The 24,945-nt window shown below is 35.8% G+C and overlaps 1 protein-coding gene across 1 annotated transcript in view; it reads left to right on the forward strand.

Annotated features, from left to right (window-relative positions):
• Nucleotides 1-3,289: 3,289 nt before the first annotated feature.
• The window catches only part of LOC109111839 (potassium voltage-gated channel subfamily H member 6-like), a 34,811-nt gene continuing 13,155 nt past the window's right edge, over nt 3,290-24,945 (forward strand). The window contains 6 exon segments of the mRNA XM_042720291.1: nt 3,290-4,115; nt 7,491-7,721; nt 11,311-11,463; nt 12,580-12,683; nt 12,766-13,015; nt 14,979-15,169. Of these exon segments, the coding sequence (XP_042576225.1) occupies nt 4,040-4,115; nt 7,491-7,721; nt 11,311-11,463; nt 12,580-12,683; nt 12,766-13,015; nt 14,979-15,169 (1,005 nt within the window). The 5' untranslated portion in view covers nt 3,290-4,039.

Raw genomic sequence — 24,945 nt, forward strand, 5'->3', positions numbered from 1 at the left:
TGGATGGGTTAAATACAGAGCATGAATTCCAAGTATGGGTCACCATACTTGGCTCTATGTCACGTCACTTTCACTTTTAATTTACTTTAACATTTTAAACTCAGAAATATAAAAAGGGTACATTCTCATACTTTCTGTGACCCACAGTTTGAGAACCACTGTTCTAAAAGAATGGACAGAAACTGAATTTAATGGTTCAGACCCCATGTGTATATTGTAAACCTAGTAAGCAGAGAAATATGACTTTTCACAACATATACCTGGCAAAATCTGGGAACTTTGTTTTTGTTTTGTTTTTTTGTGCCAGCTGGGTAGATATACTCAAAAAAACACTGTGCCAAAAAATGTCCTCATCAAATTTAATGAAATAAAATGTCATTTCAGAACATCAAACTTTGAGGTCACTAAAATATTTCACAGCAATGCTAGACATTCACAGAGGGGGGGCATTGAGCTGACAAAAACTTGGCTTGAGTTGAGTCCTATGTGAAGAAATTGGGGCATATTGGATGAGTCATTTGGAGCATGGCAACTCTGGAACAAGGGCGACTGAGAGGCATAATTACATGCTGTCCTCACTGATGTACTTTAAAGAAGTGTTAAAGGCAAACAACATCTTAGATATCTGGAAAGGACTTAGAACAATATGTGATGCATAGTCTGATAGCATCTGGATGTTTAACTGGTTCCAAGTTTAACACTGCACCAAGAAATAAATCATTAGGCAGCTTGTCTTATTTCTGGATCCAAGAATAATATGGGCATGAGAAACTCAGTAGAAAGTCCCTGCAGTACACACATCAAAAAAAAAAAAAAACACCACAACCTCAAATAAAATAAACATTGAACAGAACAAAAAATAATTAAAAATAAAAGAAAATTTCAGTGAACAGTTCTTAAAAGAATTAAAAATATAGAGAATATCTGAAAAACCTTTTTTCATTATAAAGAACATTCTGCGCAATGGAAAAGTTCCATGGATGTTAAATATTCTTCATGGAACCATAGATGCAAGTAAAGAACTATTATAAATATACAACAAATCCAAGTGATAACGAATAGTTGTCAAACTTCTGTTCACAACATGCCAGCTTGAATCTGGTCTGTGGTCCCAGGATTAATGAAGAGTGAAGGGATAAGTGTTGGAAGACACATCTCTGTCATGCACATCAGACACCAGCAGCACCACTGAAGGCTATGGACAGATATCAGAGAGGTTCTTCAGGCTCTAATCAAACATCTCCTCCTATTTAACCTCAATCTGACCCACCAGCGCCACCACCTCTTTACTCAGGCACCCAGAGAATCTGTGCGACGCACATCACAATCAGCTAAGCCTGTCACACTGTGTCAGACCTCTCCACAACCACCGCATTTCTGTCGGTTCATTCACACACAGCTTGAGACTGCTGTTGCCAGCAGTGAAGCATTTATCTCCTCTTAAAAATGAGAATCACTTAAGTGAGCTTTGGATGAAAGGTGAGAGGGTAAGAATATTACTGGACATATTTGATATCAGAAATTGTGGAACATAATTCATGTGAGTCAAAATGCAGCTGTCATTACAAGCAAACAGATTTTTCATAGGATAAAAATGTGTGTAAGATCAGATGCTTTTCTCCAAGTCTGTTCTCTCCAGTGTGTATGTATATGGTTAGGAAGAAATCAGTTTTGGGATACTGGAAGTATGTGGGACAGATAAAACACTTCAGTAGTGGTGTTCTCATTTGGCTAGACACCGACAGGGGATTTTCCATTCTGAGATCTTACTGAAACCACTAGAGAGGTGACAGAGAGAGAGAGAGAGAGAGAGAGAGAGAGAGAGAGAGAGAGAGAGAGAGAGAGAGAGAGAGAGAGAGAGAGAGATCAGGCTGTTATTTAGGCTGATGAAGAGTGTTTATATTGCAGTGTTTCTATCATACTTCATATTTTCAAATCACAATCAATAACCAGACACTTACACACTTTTCATCTAGATACTTTAAACTTTGTGTGTGCACGGGACTGAAAGAGAACCATAATTAATTTTGTTTTATGTTGGAATTACCTGTTATGTTGTGTTTATGCAGGCTTGTTTATAATGTAAAACAAGAGACAAATTATATTTTAATACCTATAAATTCAACTATAGAAATCCATTGCAAATTATGTATTGTACTGTAGGCTATTTAATTTTTTTCTCCACTTATAAGCCTATTTGTCTTTCCAGAAATCGGAGGTGTCGGCAGTGTTATCTATTCGTATTTTATCTTTGAACCTCTTGAATTTTCTTTTATCTAACTTTAGGGCTGTACCATGTTCCATGCAATGTTTTCCGCTATATCTACTTACTGGACGCATTTGATACAACAAACATATAAAATTAACAGTAATAAATTTATAATTAACCCAAAAAACATTGTCCTTAAAGGGATAGTTCACCCAAAAATGAGAATTCGGTCACTAATTACTCACCCTCAAGTATTTCCAAACCCTTAAGACCTTTGTTCATCTTCAGAACACAAATTAAGATATTTTTGATTGATTTGATTGATATTTTGATTGAATGAGGAGGAGAAGAATTGTTGAATTACTGAACATCAGCAGGGCCATATTTGCAGGCTCAGTCAGTACTTATTTGTACTTATGTACAGAATTGTAGCTATTTGTACATGTATTTCCATAGTGCTATATACATGTATCTATGTGTATCTCGTCACCTTGAAATCTAAGGTTCTATCTGACATTTTGTCAAAAATGAGTAATTCACATGTTCGTATTCCATGACAACTTATTTACATGATGTGTTTTTTTTTTTTTTTTTTTTTTTTTTTTTTTAAGTTGTGTATATTTTAGTTTATCCAGAAAGTATATGGAATGCAACAATGTTGAATCCCAAACCACTCAGAATGCATACAGAATGCAGAATCTTATAATTTCAAGGTGGCTGTATATAAATGTGACCCTGGAGCACAAAACCAGTCATGAGTACACGCGTATATTTGTAGCAATATAGCCAACAATACATGGGTCAATGTTATCGATTTTTCTTTTAGGCCAAAAACATTAGGATATTAGGTAAAGGTCATGTTCAATGAAGACATTTTGTAAATTTCTTACCGCTAAATATATCAAAACTTAATTTTTGATTAGTAATATGCATTGCTAAGAACTTAATTTGGACTAATTTAAAGGTAATTTTCTCAATATTTAGATTTTTTTTTTCAAATAGTTGAATAGCCAAATATTGTCCTATCCTAACAAACTATACATCAATTTAAAGCTTATTTATTCAGTAAAAAAAACTGACCCGATTGGTTTTGTGGTCCATGACCATGGTCACACACACACACGCGCACGCACGCACGCACACGTAAGCACTGTTGTACATTTCTAAATACCTTAAATGTAAACGCTACTACTACAGTTAAAGGTTGCCTACCCTACTGCTGTGTTTAGTGGTAATGTTGTGCTCGTTTGTGGACCGTATCCCACTAGGACATACCTTTCAGAGCAATAAACGCTCTTTGACAGAGAGAGAGAGAGAGAGAGAGAGAGAGAGAGAGAGAGAGAGAGAGAGAGCATCTGCCTTCTGTCAGAAGTGACAGCTGTGTCCACTGCCTCCCCTGTGAACGAAACGTACCATTATTCCGCAATGAGCTTCATCAGCCGAGCCGCACGCTGCCTCTGAGGTGTCGGGGGTAATTGTGCTGTCTTTGGTTGTTCTTCTATTTTTGTTTCAGAATATGTTACGACTGATTTCAGGGAGTACGTCAGTGCGTTTCCATTTCATCTGACGGCGCGAGAGTTTCGAGTCTCAAAACTGCTTCCATTCAAACGCGCTTTCTTTTTATTAGCATTTCAACTCGACGACTTTTCACTTTCTCGAGGATCCTGCTGACATTCTCGTGTCATTTCTGTTTAATTCTTGGACTATAAACACTTGTTTCCTTCACAATGCGTTCGACTTCTAGATTGTGTTCTTTTGTCTTGCTCGCTCGTGCTTGAATAAGAGAGAAATCCAGAATAAGAGGGCTCTTGAATCTGTCCACGCGTGAAAATGCCTGTACGCCGGGGACACGTAGCTCTCCAGAACACCTATCTGGACACCATCATCAGGAAATTCGACGGACAAAGTGAGTTTCAGAACTTTTTATTTTCTTTCTTTGGGTGGGAAGATCATTTATAGGCCAGAAACATGCTATTGTAGTCTAAAACATTAGATATAGTATTGTTTATTGATAAATCGGGGAGAAACTGTCAGAGAGCGGCCACTGGAAGTGTGGAGGTCAGTCATGTGTAGTAGCCTATCAGTCTGAGATTTTATTTGCATGGCAGTTGATCATCAGATGAGAGCAAATCAAGGGACCACGACTGAGGTGCCCTTGAGCAAGGCACCGAACCCCCAACTGCTCCCCGGGAACCGCAGCATAAAACCCATCTGACTGTAGTCTATGTGTGCGAGCCGTGCATGCTTGTGCTGTCTCGTGCACCTGCTTTGTTCATTCAATCATGTTTCCTGATTTTACATTTTTGAAGAAAAAAAGTGCATCACACATAATTACATAACCTTAATATCAATAATATCAGTTTTCATTTCCAGTGTATACTATTTCCCACATAGTCGTGGCCTAGTGGTTAGAGAGTTTGACCCTAACCCTAAGGTTGTGGGTTCGAGTCTCTGGCCGGCGATACCACGGCTGAGGTGCCCTTGAGCAAGGCACCGAACCCCCACCTGCTCCCCGGGCGCCGCAGCATAAATGGCTGCCCACTGCTCCGGGTGTGTGTGTGTTCACTGCTGTGTGTGTGCACTCTGGATGGGTTAAATGCAGAGCACAAATTCTGAGTCTGGGTCACCATTCTTGGCTGTATGTCATGTCACTTTCACATTTGTCCTGTATGCATAAATCTTTGTGCTCTTTATTTGAAATCTACAGGAAGAAGCATTTTATCAGAATGTTTCCAAATTTTATGCACAAGAGGCCTTTGACAAAATGTTCTTTCCAAATCCTAACCTTTACTCTCACGCTAAACTTAATCTGTAAATTTGCCATAACTAGGCCCACCCTAAATCTAGTTTTACTCCCTAATAATCCCAGAGCCTGGCCTATATCTGCTTTATACGACCCTTGAGGGTTCTTCCAAATAACAAAGATTGTCATCTGAGTAAACGTTTGTTTCAAACAACTGTAAATAAAGGTTTTAGCAGGGGTTTTAAATGTCTCATTAAATATACAGTATTAGTCAGTATTACGTTTTTCTGCAAACAGTTGCTTACTAGTACATGTAAGGAGCTAGCCATAACAACAGTAAGCTGCTCGAGTGCTTTTTATTGGGAGGGTGGTCTATCCATAATGCATAACAAAATAGACTAGTATTGTTTTTATGTGCCGCTTTATTATAAATTTATTTATCACAAATATGTGAGAGGAATCTTTAGTGTGGTTTGTTTAAAAAGTCTCACATAGATGATGTTTCATAATTGGTGGCGTTAATGGGGACAATTCGCAGTCCTGTAATTTGCATTGCATGAAACGAACAGATCTCGCCCTGAAAATTAACTTTACATTTAAATATTTATTTTAAAAAATCTTTAAAAAATGCTCAAAACAAGCAACAACTGTAGGCCTAGTTGTCATTGCAATATGCCTTTTAATCATGACCGTTGCTTTGTCTTTGTTTCTGTGTACACTATTCATAAATCATAGTGGTTGACTTTTGAACTCTCAAAAATATGTAAAAGAGACATTGTTTAAATTGTTTTGTATTCTTTAGTTTCATAGCTTTAGACTGCACAGCTAATCATTTGTCATAGTATCTTCTCCCTATTCTGCATACATTAGATCTCAGTGCTTTTGCTGTGTCTTCATCTTTTAAGTGCATGTAAATATGTGCCAGTGCATACAGATCTGTGAACGTGAGCCTGCTGCTGCTCCTCCCTTCCCTCCCTATCTGTTAAGGCTCTGTTAAGTGTCATTTTGTGGCTGCTAGGCAACCATCTCTGTGCGTTGTGTTCTGTTCCTGAAGTAAAAAGGCGATAATGAGTTTGATGCTGGGGGCATTAAAGTTCCTGTCATCAAACACAATTATAACTTAGAGCTGGAGAAACATTATTGAGATTCAGAGATAAAAGCAGGCAGTGTGTGTCCTTTAATATATATAATTTTTCATTTGCTTTCTCTTCAGTTCAAAGCAGAACCTATAACCGTCTTAAGAGCAAGCTCCACCTGTTGAAGCTGATGTGTGAAGCTATTGCTGCAAAAATAGCACAGCTGTCAGCAGATTTCCTGTTTGTATCAGAGCAGTCGTCATAAATACAGAAAATTAGTAGTAGTACCGTACAGGCAAAGGAAGGAGAAGGAAAGAAAAGACATAAAACAGAATAGCCAAGTATGTGGAAACGTGTTCATTTATTTATTTTGTCTTTTAAACCTGTAAAAAAAAGGAGACAGTTGGATTTAGAAAAATTGAGAAATGAGAAAAGTTACTACATAAAACTATCTGAAAGTCACTAAAGATTTGAATGAAAATCATTCAGAAGAGTTTTGGGTTTAACCCCACTATGCCTGTATTGAGGAGAACAGGGCTAGTCGACAGGGGAGAAAACTAGTAGTTATGCATTTATTATTATTAATAAACAACAACAACAACAACAATAGTGCTACCAAACTTTATAATAATAATAATAATAAGATGATTTGTTGGCTAAAACAATGGTTTATATACAGTACATATTGATTTGATGTGACAGCTTACTCCATAGACCAATAATGTGACAACATTCCCCACAAAAACTGTGTTAAAGGATTGGTTCACTTCCAGTATGAAAATATCCTGATAATTTACTCACCCCCATGTCATCCAAGATGTTCATGTCTTTCTTTCTTCAGTCGAAAAGAAATTATGTTTTTTAGGAAAACATTCCAGGATTTCTCTTCATATTATTGACTTCAATGGAGGCCAATGGGTTGAATGTCTAAATAGCAGTTTCAGTGCAGCTTCACAGGGCTCTACATGGTCTCAGTCCAGGAGTAAGGGTCTTATCTAGCAAAACGACTTTCTTTAACTTTCTTTTTATGTTCGCCTTTTAAACAGTGGGTCGGTACTTCCAACATGATTATGTAAACCGCAAGGTCAAGTTAGTGCAAGATGAGCATTTTTTTTAAGAAAATGAGCTATCGTTTCACTAGATTAGACCCAGGGCTGGGATCATGTAGAGCCCTTTAAAGCTGACTGAAACTTCCATTTGGACCTTCAGCCCATGGATCCCCATTGAAGTCCATTATATGTAGAAAAATCATGGAATATTTTCCTTTAAAAACCTTCATTTATTTCCGACTGAAGTATGTAAGACATGAACATCTTGGATGACATGAGGGTGAGTAAATTATAAGGAAATTTTCATTCTGGAAGTGAACTAATCCTTAAAATTATGTATTTTTTTTTCAGTAATGGTGGAAGTGTTTGTTTTTTAGAAATTTTTCTTAACTCTTCGTTCCTTACCCAACCAGATCGTAAATTCCTGATTGCCAACGCCCAGATGAAGAACTGTGGGATCATCTACTGCAATGAGGGCTTCTGCCAGATGTTTGGTTTCTCACGGGCGGAGATCATGCAGCAGTCCTGCATGTGTCAGTTCCTGGTGGGGCCGGGCACTATGAAGGGTGCCCTGGCACAGCTGGCACAGGCCCTGCTCGGGTCAGAGGAGCGCAAGGTGGAGATCCTGTACTACTCTAAGGAAGGTATGCTGGGCTTAGCGAGGTTTTCACTCACTTTTCACTCACTCACATATGGCTGATGTTTTGATAGACATGACCAGATGCAAAATTTTCAAAAGTTTTTCACCATCTCTTTCCACGCTGACAGCTACTTTCAGTTGTATGAGAAAGTGGTTTGGCATTGTGCTGATGTTCACATCATTGCTATACATACCGATCCAGATAAACCAGACACTGTCTGAACAGCACATTTCGCTTCATCATTAATGAACACGGTATGGAAAACAAAATCAGAATTGTGCAGTGTGAATAAAGCATAAATGAAGTTTGGGTGTATTGACAAACCCAAACACAGGAAGTAAACCAGTGTCAAACTACTTCCCATGTCTTTAATATGGCAGCTGTATGAATAAAAGTCCACCTCTTCATTAAAAACAAAATGTCTTTTTGAGACAACCTTTCCATCTATTTATTTATTTTCCATCTTTTCATTGTTTGTTTACTCCAGAGTATGCATGTGCATTCGCTGGAGTTTGTAAGTCAATTTTAAAGCTTTTTGTTGTCAGATTTTAAATATATATATAGGTTTTACCCCATTTAAGTATTTATGTTTTTAAATTAACAATGTAATTCAGCAAGATGCATTAAATTGATTAAAAGTGGCAGTAAAGACATTTATAATGTTATAAAAAATGATGTTCTTTACTTTCATAAATGTTATTCTAAACTTTATATTTATCAAACAATCCTAAAAAAATGTTTTCACAAAAATATTAAGCAGCACAACTGTTTACAACATTTGTTGTCAAAATGTTTCATATCTACACATCATCCCTTTGATGTTATCTTCAGTTTCAGACACTCTGTTCCATTACATTCATACACAGACATAAACACACAGATTAACTCTTTGGTGGAAAGGCTTAAAGTGATAGTTCACCAAAAAATGAAAATTTGGTCATTAATTACTCAGCCTCATGTCATTCCAAACCCGTAAGACCTTTCATCTTCGGAACCCAAATTAAGATATTTTTGATGAAATCCGAGAGCTCTCAGACCCTCCATAGACAGCAACTCAACTCAACTCAACTACCTACTCAACTACACTGAAGTCCCAGAAAGGTAGTATGGACATCATTAAAATAGTCCATGTGACATCAGTGGTTCAATCGAAATGTTATGGCGCTATGAGAATACTTTTTAGGAATGCACTGCAGAGATTACTTTTGTATTCTTTGCGCACAAAAATTATTCTCATAGCTTCATAAGATTATGTTTGAACCCCTGATGTCACATGGACTATTTTAACAATGTCTTTACTACCTTTCTGGGCCTTCAACGTGATAGTTGAGTTGCTGTCTATGCGGGGTCAGAAAGCTCTCGGATTTCATCTAAAATATCTTAATTTGTGTTAAGAAGATGACCAAAGGTCTTACGGGTTTGGAACGAGTAATGACAGAATTATCATATTTGGGTGAACATTCCCTTTAATACAGAGACCAGCTGAGGGCCTGTCTGTCTAGCAGAGCCACCCATCCCTCATGTATTTAGTCTTTCTAGACAGGAAGAGATGAATGGAGTTGCTGGCTGCACGTCGTTAAGCCAGTGTTTGTGCATTTGTAACTCAGCTAGAAAGTAGACAGGTGTTCCTTCGGCCCAGGAAGCGGTGCGCTGATAACATTACCATGACAACAGGACTCCAGAGACTCACACGGCTATCACTAAACGAATGCACTGAGCTCAGATGCACGCATAGGCTGACATGCACACGCTCACACGTGTTGCCGTCTCTCTGTTCTTTTTATCCATCACATATTTTTAGTGGATACAGCGTTTTGAACTGTGTCACGGTTGAGCTGGAGACTGAACAGCAGTGTGTGTGTGTGTGAGGGCAGGGTCTATATTTAGAGTGGTTGATGGCCTGCTTTAGTCAAGAGCTGAGGGGGGTCTGGCTGACTTTAATCATGCTGTTCTTTCTCCGGTTTTTCTGTCCTCCTTCCAGTCACTCCTTTCTCATTCCTGCGACTCTTCCTCGCTGCTCTGCGTTGTCTTTACTTTGGTTTCATCATTTGTCTCCTTTATTGCCTTTCTGTTCATTGTCGTGTCTGGGTTAAAAGTACAACACATGACGTTTTGATTTCTCTTGAGCAGTGTGTCATAAAGAGAGTTTATCATTAAAGCCTCATAGCCAAAATATAAGTGACCTCTACATGTTCTCTGTGCATCTGTGTGTTTGTCTGAGAGGTTTGAAACTAGGGAGTTTAACCAATTAGAAATGATCCTCGGGTGAAATCGCTCATACAGGAACCGGGGGTGAATGTTAAAAGGCAGAACTGCTGTCATCTGAATTAGTAGCTGGACTTTACTTTGAGATAATCATCCACACAAGCTTTTCATCTACTCTACTGTTTAATCTGTTTGGGCTGGGTAAGATTTTTAAGTAAGCCTCTTATGCTCATCAAGGCTGCATTTATTTGTTCAAAAATACAGTAAAAATAGTAATATTGTGAAATATTATTACGATTTAAAATACCTGTTTTCTATTTTAATATATATCAAAGTGTATTTTATTTTCTGTGATGACAAAGCTGAATTTTTAAGTATTACTACTCCAGTCACATGATCCTTCAGATATCATTCTAATATGCTGAATATTTCTCAAGAAACATGTATTTGTACTATTATCAATGTTGAAAACAGTTGTGAAGCTTAATATTTTTGTGAAAACAGTTTTCCTTCTTCTTTTTTTTTTATTATATGTTGACTTTCTGAACAGAACAGAACAGCATTTGTGTGAATTTTTTGATAACATTATAGATGTTTTTAATTACTTTTGATACATTTTATGCATCCTTACTTAATAGTTTCACAGACAGGGAAGGTTGTCCAAAACTCTTCTAGTGGGTCAACAAACATACACAAAATATATTTGTCATTATCTAGAGTGAGTTGTTAGTTTATGTTTGTGTGTGTGTAACCCTATAGATAATTTTGCAGAATGGATGGATGGATAGATAAATGTTTAAAATCGTATTTGCTGAAAATGTTTGAAAGGAAACAAGGGTGGAAATGGTGAATGGCATTATGATTTTCTTTTATTTTTCATTCTTTTTCTTTCATTTTTAGGAGTGCTAATGGCAGTGCTCTTTAAACTTGAAATAGTTTTAGAATGAGTTGTAGATTTTTTTACTTTTTTAAATATGTAGATAAATATGGGAACTTTATATCAATATCACGTGTAAAAAAAAAATAAAAAAAAATTTACACAGACCCTGAAGAAATGTGTTACAGCAATCCATGGTCTCCCCTGTTTAATAAATTTATGTTTTCTTATAATAATGGATTTCAGACCCCCCCGAACTGCAGCACCTGTGTGTGGGAGTTTTATTGTGTGTTTGTGTAAGTGTGAATGTGTTTGGACTACTCACAGCCCTCACATTGGTATTTATAACAGCTCTTCATGAAAACTAAACTATACTTGTGCTGTATTTTGTACTCAAACCTCTTTGCTTGCTGTTGTCTCTGTCACTCGGTTCATTCTCTTTCTCTCCTGTGTGTGTGTGTGTGTGTGTGTGTGTGTGTGTGTGTGTGTGTGTGTGTCTCGGCCTTTCAGGGACATGTAGGCCATGTTTGGTTGATGTTGTTCCAGTAAAGAACGAGGAAGGAGTCGTAATCATGTTCATCCTAAACTTCCAGGAGCTTTTAGACCCATCCACGAAAAAAGGTGGCATCAAACAGCGAATGACACACAGCTGGCTACAGGCAGGTGCGTGTCCCCCTTTCTCTGTGTGTGGGAGAGATTCTGGCCCTTACTGTAACAGCCTTATAAGGTAAACACATTGACTGCTGTGCTTGGTGTGACGGTCCGTGTGTAGGTGTAGCCAGAGGCAGCATTTGATAAAGATGGTGTCAAATTTTGGTTGCTTTAACTTTTATATTAGAAACTATGAGACATTTTGCTGACATAAATAACTATAAATTTAATAATAATAAAGGAAATATACAAGTTTCTTAATGTATGAAGTTCTTTTTATTTGTTTTTACAAATATAAATAATTATCATTATATTTAATTATAAATGGACAATTAAATTTTTAGAATTAATTATAATTATTATTATTAAATATAATTATATAATTATTATTATTATTATTATTGTTGTTGTTATTGTAATTAATGAAATATATAATTATATTTCATAAATATTTCAAGTTATATAATGTATTTTTTACATTTATTACTAGTAATGTATGTAATGTATAAGCTTTTTGTTTTAAATATATAAATGTTTATTATTATTATTAAATTGTGAATAATACTTTTTTAATGTTTTTATTAATCAGATATGTTTAATAAAAAATAATAATTTTATAACAATAAAAATCTAAAAATAAAATTGAATATATATAAATAAATAAATAAATAAATATAGTAAAAATAAATGATTATTTTTTTATTAGTATTAGTAGTAGCAGTAGTATGTTTATTTATCCAATAAATGTAAAATTTATTACATATCAAATGCAACTCTCCATTTATTACAGGGAGCATCTTAGGTTGGTAACAATTTATTTAGCATCCCATTTCCACACCTTAGTATTCTATAGTATATTCTGCAGGAAAGAAAATCTCCTATACAGCAATGTATTTAAATGGAGAGAAAAGGTCTTCTCCTGCTTCATAGGTTTTCTTCCAGAGAAAAGACCCTAGTAGTCTCAAATGTGTCTTCCCTAAAGTTTTAGAGAGATCTCATCAGCACCTCGCACTGAGCTCACATATGTCTGGTATGATTAGAAAGACAAGAACTCACCAGTTATGTCTCCTGAGCTTTGAGCAAAAACATATTCCCCTTGGATTATTTAACCTTATGTTTGTGTATCAGGTCAGAAACGTAAGATGAGGCTGCGAATGCCCTCTCTGCGTGTCAAGCGGCAGCCATCCCTCCCTACGGACCACTTTGAGGGAGTGGTGGTGGACTACCTACAGGTACATGTGTGCATATGCGACAAGCATCCGAGTTCATATTGCCACAGACACATCATCTACAGCTCCCCTCTGTGTCCTGCAGCCCTCTCATGAGGAGGTGGCTTTGAAAGACCTCCAGATGTCTCCAGACAGCTGTTTGAAATCAGAGACCCAGGCCCTGATTCAGCAGACCCCCTCCACATGCAGCTTCTCATCCCCACTCACACGGCCCTCAGACCGGCTAGAGCCCAGCGGACCCCCTCTCAAACACAGCCACTCCAGAGAGAGCGTGCGCAGCCTGCGCCGGGCCTCCTCGCTGCACGACATCGACGGCATGAGGGACCAGTGGAGCGGTATGAGTGTTTGTGCTTGCACTCCTCTAGTAAACAACATACTGTCACAAACACTGACTGTGTGCAAAACTTTATCATTTATACATTATCAGACAGTGCAAGGGTAAAAAATATCTCAAGGCAAGTGTAACATCCTGTCTTTGTGTGGTTTGCTCTCACCCTAGTAAAAAAGTCATATATTTAAAATACATTTATTTCATACATGAATTATTTGAACATATAGTTCAAATCTATTAGCATATTTACTGACATATCGCTCTAGACTTATTGATATAAAAATTATAATTCAACAACTTTATTTGGAGTACTGCTTGTGTACACTGCACATTTCTTAGTATTAAGCCTAAAATTGGACTTCAGCACTACTTCCGATCAATTATAGTGCAAGTACGAAATTAGTTTTTCGAGTTTAGTATACCAAAAGTACAACTGCAGAGTGTTTTTATCAAGTACATAAATATGTAAATGTTTTTGGAGGATACTTAGCATGAAATTAATGTATTTCGAATACTTTTTAGTATATTTATTTTTCTCTAGGGATATCACAGGTTAAAAGAAGTTTATTTAGATGTAAAAAAAAAAAAAAAATTCAACTCGTGATTCTCTGTTTACCAAGTAATAGTCATCAGATATAGGATTGTATCTCTAAACCTCACTCGCATTTGTTCTAGATCATCAGATGTTTTGTAATGGGGATATAAAACGCTTAACATGGGTTCATGTATAAAATGACCAAGAAAAACAGACAATACAAAGCCATAATTTACGAAAAAAAGTTATTTTACATGAGGTTTTCTTTCTTCTCAAGTTTTCTTCTCCATAGTAATCCTTTAAAAGGAAGTGCTTTTAAATTGCAACTATCAAACAAAGAAATTTCTCTTAAACATTGGTTTTAGGAGGATGCTATAATCAAAAGACAAAGCACAATTTCCCTCATAGAAATACTCTATAATGTAATGGTTTAAATAAGAAATATTGTTGGATTAGTTTTTTGGCATAAAATGATATTTGTTAAAAGGAAAATCTCATTCAACAATTTATTTAGCGTCCCGTTTCCACACCTTAGTTATCTATAGTATATTCTGTAGGAATACACTATCCAATTTTTTTGATGGATTCCAACTTCCATAGTTTGACTTTCCAATGTGGCACAACATATTCAGTCATCCATAGATACTGTGTCAGTATATTAACCAACTTGAGCTCTTTGCCTATAACAGCCTTCTACAGTGGAGAACACATAAACATTATTGTCTGTTTCCTTGGCTTAATAGCTTAATACTGCAGGCGGCCCTGTTTGATTGTCTCTCTGGTCTCTGTTGTGATTAGACACGTCCATTAGCATTGAACAGGACTACCATGGCTGAGTACAGGATGTGCTTTCAATGGAAATTCAGTGTTATATTTGAATTTATCCTTGACTACATAAGTCCGATTAAAACCAATAAGCCTAAAATGGCAAAGCATTGAATATAAATGAGCTAGTATCCTTTTCTAATGGAGTCTGTGGAGCAACTCCAAAAAGCAGCACAAAGCGCTCCATTCGGACATGTTAAATTGCAACATTTAAGTCTCTGGGTGTAAGGCTTGTTGGTTCCCCGGTGAAACGGTCACATGTGGCGGCCTGACAGGCCTATTTCTGTAGCTGTAGTCCTAATCAATGCATTTGTGTGACTGTGATTACCCACAGCCAGCCCTGATGTGCCCGCCGCTATGCATGTGTGTGCGCATGAGCATGAGCTCTAAATAGTGTGTTCTGTCATTATACAGGTGTCCGTATGACTCATAGGTCTAAATGAACACTTTTTCATTATTGCATACACAAATAGTGACATTACTGGCACTGTAATTGGCAGACGCATGCAGGATGGTAGTGCAGGTCACATGACATGACATTGTTTTAATCAAACACCATATTGATGTTTTGATGGCTGATTTAATTGGTGTGATTTTTATTTTTCAGATCTGAAGCCCAGTAACTTGAACTCCACCTCAGACTCTGATTTGATGCGGCACCGCATCCCTCAGGTGACGATATCCTTCGGCTCAGACCGCCTCAGACCACCTTCCCCCACAGAGATCGAGATCATAGCGCCCAGCAAGATTAAAGACCGCACACAGAACGTCTCGGAAAAGGTCACTCAAGTCACGCAGGTACCATAATAAGTACTTGACAGCTCATCCTCGTATTTCATGCAAGTGTATATAGCAGATTCAGGATATTGTTTCTTAGCTTTTTGTTCACTTAGTGAGGCCTAGAGATTTTGTCATTTAACCCTATTTATTTATGGTGTTGTCAATATACAACTTGAGATTTAAAAAAGCCAAATAATTGAATGAATAATATTTTATGCACAGTGTGCCCTAGTAAAAAAGTAATATATTTAAAATACATTTATTTCATGCTAAATATAGTTCAAATCTATACACATATTTACTGACAGCTAACTTGAGACTTAATTATAATTAAACTTTACTTGGCATATTACTTGTGCACAAAACACTTTTCTTAATATTAAGTGTAAAATTTGTTTTAATGTCACTTTTGATGAGGATTGTATGATTTTAAATGCAAAATATATAAAGTGTACCTGAAATATGCCTGCAATAGTTCCACTTTACTAAGTAAATATTTCATTGTACTTCAGCACTACTTCTGCACAATTACTGTGCATTAAGTACAAAATTAGATTTTTTTAATTTAGCAGAATTTAAGTATACCAGTTTAGTATACTAAAAGTACAATTGCAGGACATTTTAAGTTACAAAAATATAAAAATGTATTTGTAGTGTACTTAGCATGAAATAAATATATTTCAAATACATTTAATATATATATATTTTTTTCACTAGGGTGGCAATGAACCAAACTTATTAATTCCAATTATCATATGATATTTGATACATATGCTACTGTTCAAAAGTTTTGGGGTTGGAAAGATTTTTTTCAGGTTTTTGAAATAAGTCTCTTATGTTAACCAAGACTGTATTATTTCCTCAAAAATACAGTAAAACTCTGATATTGTGAACTATTACAACAATTTGAAACAATGAATTGATTGTTTTCTATTTTAATATATTTTAATAAATATATTTATATTTGTAATGTAATTTATTCCTGTGATGTAAAGCTGTTATTACTTCAGTCTTCAGTGTCACATGATCCTTCAGAAATCACTCTAATATGCTGATTTACTGCTCGAGTAACATTTCTGATTATTATATATGTTGAAATAAATAAAAAAATGGAATAGATCTTTTGTGCAACAATATAAAAGTCTTCACTGTCACATGCAATGTAATCTATACAATGTAAGTCTATGAAGACAAAATGATTATGGCTTGACAAAGCCTTGTCTAAGTGTTTAAAAAGTCTTGACATTTTATGGTTTGATAGGTCTTGAGGACAGACAGATAAACTTTATACTTTTCTTCATATGTAATATATTAACTTTGTCATTTTAATGTTTAATGAAATTCTACATTTAAAAAGAAACAATCATATATATACAGCGGGTAAAATAAATATTGAACTATTACTATTAAGTACTATTAACTGTTAAGTATTGAAATTTTCACCAGATGTCGGAAACAACCCAAGTAATCTGTACATACAAAGAAAACAAAACAAATAAGTTCAGAAATGAAGTTCTGTGTAATAAAGTAGAATGACACAGGGAAAAAGTATTGAACACATGAAGAAAGGGAGGTGCAAAAAGGCATGGAAAGCCAAGACACCAGGTGAAATCTATCAGTAATTAGAAAGCAATCCTGCCCCTAGTCAGTGGAAATTGATATTTGCTGGTTCAGTCCCGACACCTACAGTACCAGGATGATGAAGATGAAACAAGGGTGGACATTTCAGCAAGATAATGATCCCAAACACAGCCAAGGAAACTCAGTTGGTTTCAGAAAATGAAGTTGAAGCTGCTAGAATGGCCCAGCCAATAGAAAAATCCAATAGATAACAAGAACTAAAGAACAGTGTTCATAGAAGACACCCACAGAGCCTTCAAGATTTGAAGACTGTTTGTGTGGAAGAATGGGCAAAAATGAGCACACCTGAGCAATGCATGCCACTAGTTTCTCTGTACAGGAGGTGTCTTGAAGCTGTCATTACCAACAGAGGCTTTTGTACAAAGTATTAAATACATTTCAGTAGTTCAATACTTTTTCCCTGGATCATTCTATTTTATGACACATAATTAAAAATTTAAGTTCTGAACTTATTTGTTTTGTTTTCTTTGTAAATATGGATTACTTGGGTTGTTACCTACATCTGGTGAAAATTTCATGTCAACAGCACCTATTTACTGGGAAAAATGGTGACGTATATTTTACCCGCTCTCTCTATATATACAGTGGTGGCCATAATTATTAAAACACTAGTATTTTCACCAGCTTAAAAATGGTTTTAAGTCATCTTTTGCTGCAGTGTAGACTCTGACAACAGCCAGTGCTCCACAGAGATCTGATCTGATCATCAGTCTGTCTGAGATTACAAGAAGAAACAGAACAAACTGAGACAGACTCAATCCACAAGAACTGTGGCAATGTCTCCAAGATGCTTCAAGAGACCTACCTGCAAAGCTACCGTACTGATAAAAGTTTTAGGGACTAGCCTGTAAAATAAGGATTCTGTCAAAAATAATGTCATACATTATTTTATCAATTAACTTCTATTAACTAAATAAATCAACATTTGGTTTGACCATTCTTGGTGTTTAAAGCAGTGTTTGCCCTCTGTGCACTTGTGCATAGATTTTCAGGGAGCTTTGCAGGCAGGTCTCTTGAAGCATCTTGGAGACATTGCCACAGTTCTTCTGGATTTAGTCTGTCTCAGTTTGTTCTGTTCTGAAAATACTAGTATTCCAATAACTTTGGCCATTACTATATATATATTAGTGCTGTCAAATGATTAATTGTGTTTAAAAACATTCAAAATAATAAAAAAAATAGTTTACATAATATATATGTGTGTACTTTTCTATTATTATTATGCATGTATAAATATGCACACAAAGAGTATGTATTTACATGTATATATTTATATTCATTTAATTTCTATTATATATAAATGTATTTAAAATATAAACATAACATATTTTTCTGTGATATATACATGCATGTGTGTGTATTTATATATACATAATAAATATACACAGTACACACATATTTTATGTACACAAAAACTTTTATTTTACTTTTTAATTGCGATTAAAAACTTATATATGTAAGGAATAATTGACGAAAGGCCGTTGAATTATTAGAAAAATAATGCACACCCGATGAGGTGATGATATATATATATACACACATCTAGATGATAGATAGATAGATATCAAGATTTATCATCTTTTTAAATGTAGACACACACTCACAAACAAAAAGAACTGCACAAGCTGACATAACAAAAGCTTTCACCAGTCCTCCTCAGGCAGTGAAAAGGTTGTTGACATCATCTACATGATTTAGTATTTTGTAACATCGCCACACAGGTCAGTTAAGTGACCTATATATAGAGACCACTGAGTCCTGTGCTGATGTGGGCAGAGCTTATTTGGCTGTTGTGTAGGGAACAGACTCACACTGACACTCTTTTCTACCCCTGTGTTTTCTGTGGGATTATTGCAGTGTACTGGGTATACTGGACTACATGCTTATGCGTTTAAGTTACTGCACGTTATGTATTTCACATAATGACTGCAAAGATTTGCCATGGTTCATATAAAAGTCTGAAAGGTGATCTGTACAATCTGCGAGTGCCTTCAAAGTTTAGAGATAAAGTAGTACAAATATACAAAAAGGAGGGGTGCAGTACAGCAGAGAGAGAAGAAGAATCAAAGAAAGACATGGAAATGACGGAGAGAAAGAGATTGTATTGGTGACGTCTCTCTCTATGGACACACGTGGGAGACTGTGTTGTCCTACCAGTGGAAAAATCAATCATGCTGACAAATCTACTGCCAGCTTGCACATTCCTATCATAAAGTCTGTGTGTGTGTGTGCGTGTCAGTCATCAGCTTTTAATGCAGCGTATGACACATTTTCACAGGTGATCTTAAAGTTTCCCCATTCTTCCTAATTGTCAGTACAAACTTTTTAAATACAGTATTTTATTATATTTTTCAAAAAGTCTTGATATACTTGAGTAAGTTCACAAACTTCTATTTTAAGGGATAGTTCACCCAAAATGAAAATCCTGTCGTCTTTCACTCACTCTCATGTTGTTCCAAACTTTGACTTTAAAGAATGTTGCTAACCAAACACTTTGTATTCCGTTGTCTTCCATTATATATGGACCAAAAACATACATTTCTCAAAATATCGAAATCAACATCTTCTTTGGACTGACATGTATGTCCTCAGATTTGTTGATCCGGCTTTTGTTTAAACTGCGTTTTGAGAATATTAAGAGCATTTGCTGTGTGTTTGTGTGTGTGTGTGGTTGCTCTCTGCTGGTGACCTTGGCTTCTAGGGCTAATGGAAGTAGAGGGCAGTGGCAGTGGCAGAGGCCAAAGAGACACTGACTGTCTGTTTCTCTACTCACACACACATCTGTGATAAGTCTGCACGCAAACACACTCTCTTTCTCTGGCCCTCCATACTTACTCTCTCATTCTCACTCTTGCTCGCTCTTTCTCTTTCTGCTACAATATGTTTGTTTGTACAACATTTCTTTAGTTTGTATATTTAGATTCTATCCCTTACCATCACACAAACCATTTTGCATTTTAGCTTTCTTTTAATGCATTAATTAAGTCATTTTGAAGCTGCCAGTGTAGGTAATTAGAGTAAAGCTTGCATATGAGCGGTTGAACATTTGCTTGATGTTATGGTATGGTCTGTTGTCTGGCATTACATCCTGAGGTACAACTGTAACAGGCAATTCCTGGCTTGATAATTGGACTTCGATTCGACACTGAGCAAGAAGGGAAATGATCATCTGCATTGATCTTTGTCGCTACTGATTTGTCTACATAACATGACGTACCTAGTTATGTGACCAGCTGCACTGTTTTTAGTAGACCAGTCTGCATGTGAGGAGCATTCATGAAGTATGAGCATGAATTTCACAGATATGTGGATTCCTAGAATCACAGACAAAACTAGAAATATTAGCGAGGTCATGGAAAAGTCATGAACAGTTTTGTTCCCCTCATTTACCATTGTTTCCTGTCTCCTATTGTCCTGTCCATTAATATGGGGGAAAAAATGATAGGGATGTGCCTTATGTTGTTGGATGTTCCCTGTCTTATTGTGTACAATTTTGCAATAAAAAAATATGGTGAAAAAAGCCCCAAAAATGTACACTGTACCACTGAAAAGATATGGGTCGGGAAGATTTTGAAAATGTTTTTGAAAGAAGTCTTTAGTTTAGTTTACTTCTTTATTAATCCCACAAAGGGCAATTGCATGGGCAGCACATCACACACACACACACACACACACACACACACACACACACACACACACACACACACACACACATAAATAAATAAAAATAACTGTTTTCAATTTTCATATATTTTCAAATGTAGGCCTAATTATTCCTGTAATGTCAAAACTGAATTTTCAGCATCCATTACTCCAGTCTTCAGTGTCATATATTCCTTCAAACTAGTTTTTCAGGATTGTTTTATGAATAGAAAGTTCGGAAGAACGCTTATTTGAAATATATATATTTTTAACATTCTGAATGTTTACTATAACTTTTGATCAATTTAATGCATTCCTGCAAATTAAAAGTATTTAGTAAAATAAATAAATAAATCCAAAATCTTAGTGACCCCAAACTTAAATTATGAAGGACGGGGAAATTCAGGGTCCAGTTTTCCTGCTTTCAATACAGATATATTCATTTTAAATTGTTGTTATGCATGTTCAGTAAAAATGCATTATGTTTCTCCATGTTTTAGCAGTAAATATGCAGAATCATTTGAATAAATAAGCATGTGACATATGCATGCCACAGTGCAGCTGCAGAGTGGAAATCCATTGACATTTTGAATCCCAGAATATCAGTGCCAAGCATACAAAGTATAGACAGCAGTGACACTGTTAAATACATGTGCGTCATTTACACTCTCCACACAATTCACTTTCCTTAAGCAATTACAATTTCTTCACTGAAATGGAGATTTTACATTATTTTACTATTACTTGTTTTACACTAGAACATATTGTTAATATAGTCATCAAAAAGTTTTTCCAAGATTACAAAAATCTTGTAGTTGTCTGAAGCAGAGATAAAGGGATTTCATAGACTACACTAGTTCAAATAATGTAATATGATAAAAGGGACACAAAATGATGAGAAGCATGAAAAGTCTGTGTGAGATGTTATTCTTTTGCAGTGTCTGTATCAGATCCATATTCTGTCTACACAGTCTAATTATTACACAAATGGGATGTCCGTCGTCCGTTCCACACCTTTATCAGTATGTGTGTGTGTGTGTGTGTGTGTGTGTGTGTTTGCGTGCATGAGGAAAAAGAGAGCGAGTGTGAAAGGGCGGTGTTTCCCTGTGTCAGTGCTCTGTGTGTCTGTCTCAGAGAATGCCACCATGAGCTTGAAACAGAAACTCAAGCCTGTAAGTACCATCCTTGCCTTGACCTTTATTTATCTCCTCTTCACCCACTCTCTTTTCTTACCTTCGATGCTTAGTTTTTATCTTTCTCTTTTAGTCTGATTTTCACCTCCCACACCTGGTTGGGAAAAAAAAATAGGTCAGGACCAGGATGGATTTGACTGACAGCTGATGCCACTCACATAGGTCACTTTTAATAGTGTTGTTTCAGTGTCAGACTCTGTTGACTTTTTGTGACTTGTGAGACATATGCAAACCGAGACGTGTTTTTGCCTGAGGTCGCGCCCCTTTATTTTGCCTCTGTCTTTATATCTTTGTTTTGTCTTATTGCCGTTCACCATGTGTTTGTTTTATTTGTAGTAGTGGCATGTAATTACACGTCTTTGTTTGATTTTTGTTCATTTTTCCATTTTTTTAATCCCCATTTACTGTGTGTTTATTTTATTTATTGTCATTGCTTTAACATGTCCCTTTGTTTTGTTTTAGTTTGATTTATCTTAATTTTTTGTTTTCTCTTGTCGCCCTTTCCGTTTTTTGTTTCTGTTTTTATTAGCTTGTGGACACATCCTTTCATGCACCACGCTTTTGTCTTGCATGTTGAAGTGCAATGTTGCATGCTAAAAGCGTTTTTTTTTTCAGAGAGCGGTGGATTTTATTTTATTTTTTTATACAAACAATGTGTAGTATCAAAAAACACATAATGGAAATGTTACACTGACCTTAGCTGTACAAGATAAAGCTGTTGGTGAAGTTTTGCACAGTGCATGTTTTACTTTTGCGTATCTTTGTGTGCGAGAGAGTTTGTGGCTGTAGTCAGCATGCAGACAGTGAGAATGGATTTGCCTGGTTCCATCATTATGAAACAGAGTGTTAGGTTATATCAATAAGCACGGATATCTCGCTCCAGTGAATTCGTGTGTGTGCATGTGAGCACCTTCTGTCACTGGGATCTCTCCAGCACATGGAACTGAATGTGCATTCACACAGTGTGTTTGAGTGTGCGTGTGTCTGTGTGTGTGTGAGTGTGTGAGAGAGTGTGTGTGTGTGTGTGTGTGTGTGTGTGTGTTCGCAGACATGTGCAGAAGATGTGACTCCACATGATGAGTACATGTTGATACTGTTACAAAATATGTATAATATATGCAGTGTTTTAAATATGAACACGATACTCAAAGTGAGAATGGACATATTTGTTTTGAAGATTGCAGCTGTTTTGTGTGTGAGCTGTGAATGACAGTTTTCAAGGCCGCTGACTTCTTATTTTGCCGCATGAAAATAAGCAGGTGTGCTTGTGTGTGGGAAAGGTTTTGCTACTGTGTGGGGAAGGGATGTGTCCCAGTTGATAGCAAAATCCCACTGATTGCAAAGTCTGAAATCACTTGCCAATGCTGTATTTGAAGAAGAAAAAAAGATGAATAAACATAAAATAATGTCTGAATGGATATCAAGGTTTATGTGAAGTTCAGGGGTAGAGTTAGAGTACAGGAAATGTTAGTAGCTTATTATAAAAACAGTAGAAGTCTATGGAAAGTCCCCTCCATATTAATTAATAATCTAGCATGTGTATGTGTGGATTGATGTATAATGACAGATAAAACTTTCTGAACAACTTACAACTTTTGGCAACAGCTATTTACACAGTGTTAAAAAAAGATAGATGTTGTTTACACTGTGCAAATAGCGGTAGATACTGTTTGCACCATAAAGAGCAACACATAGCATAGGATCTCGTTTGTGTTAAGTGCAAATACTCAGATGCTATTCAGTACATAAAAGTAAAATGCTTTTTAACTAAAAGGTAAATATCTGAGCAGTGGTGGGCACAGTCAGTGAAAATCACATGAATCATCTGGTGACTACTCAACTTAACGGTGACGAGACTCTCTGGAATGCTTAATTCTGATTGGTCAGTCATCAGTTAAATACTGCTGAATAATGGCAACACTGCATTATTGACCATTTATCCTAAAAATATGTACCCAACATAGCTGTACATCTAAAATTATAAAAGAATTATACATCAGATAATGTTAATAGTTTATGCTGATTTATTTATTTGGTAAGAAGCCATATGTAAAGCTGGATAGTGTACAGGCAGACGCTGATGGTCTTTGCGTCAGAGTCCTGATCACATGTTGGGGTTTATTTTCAGTAATGACTATCCATTATCTCTTACATGTATCTACTTGTTGTTAGATACCTGCATGTAATCAGTCTTCCTGGCTGTCTTTTAGAGCTAGAACACATTTATAAACCTTTAACCCTTTGTCCGAAAACAAAAGCACTTGACTTCTCAATAAAAAATCAAAAAAAAAAGTTATAGGTCTATATGCAATCATCTGTTCAGGGTGTGAGGATCTGATTTATTTTTATTACAACTATATTGCCTTCTAAAATTGTATCATCTACAATTTTTCAATCACAATACAATACAATTTTACATACTATGCAGAGCAATGGTATTTGTAAAGGCTGGCATACTGATTGGAACATATGCTCTCTGCTTTTTAGTACTTCTGGAATGCACACACACACACACACAAAAAAACACGAATAATTTTACATTATTTATGCAAAATCTATGACAGACGCTGTCCACAAACTGAATGAAAACTAAAGCACAAAAGTCTACCACAAATACATTTATTTATTTATTTATTTCTGACTAGCATGGGGGAAAACTGAAAAAAAAGAAGAAAAAAAAGCTTAGGGTTGAAATGTTTATTCACTGGCCTGTTTGAACCTGTTGCTTATAGCACATTGTTATAGTACTATAGTATAGTATTATAGTACTATAATATATATACATGGGTATTTATTATCATTTTCAACAAGCTTTTATTTTAAAAAAATTCTGTTTTCATTTTAGTTTAAGTTAATTTTGTTAGTTTTTGCTTTAGTCTTTTGTGCTTGTAATTTGAAAGTAATTTGAACGGGGCAGCATAGCAAAATTGGTCATTTTCTGTCAGGTTTTCACATAATATTTATAAAATATAAATATTAGATGTGGTTGAATTAGATTTTATTTCAGATTTTATAAATTAACAAAATCAGTCTTAGTTTTAGTTAACTATAACAACAATAATTGCACTTTTTTCACCATGCTCGTTAAAAACAAAAATACATATATTTTTGATAAACCTTCATCATCAATGATTTTCAAATGTATTCTTGCTCCATGCACCTGTGGATGCATTAATCTTTTTTGAACACAATAATTTTTTCTATATTCCCAAACAGATTTAGACAGGCAAGGGCAGCAGCAGTAACCTCTCATGCCGTACTTTGACAACTAATCAGTATGAGAGACTCTTTCAGCCTTTTTAGGTCTCATTTGGTTTG

Source organism: Cyprinus carpio, chromosome B3, assembly GCF_018340385.1.
Source record: "Cyprinus carpio isolate SPL01 chromosome B3, ASM1834038v1, whole genome shotgun sequence".
In the NCBI taxonomy this organism is placed as follows: domain Eukaryota; kingdom Metazoa; phylum Chordata; class Actinopteri; order Cypriniformes; family Cyprinidae; genus Cyprinus; species Cyprinus carpio.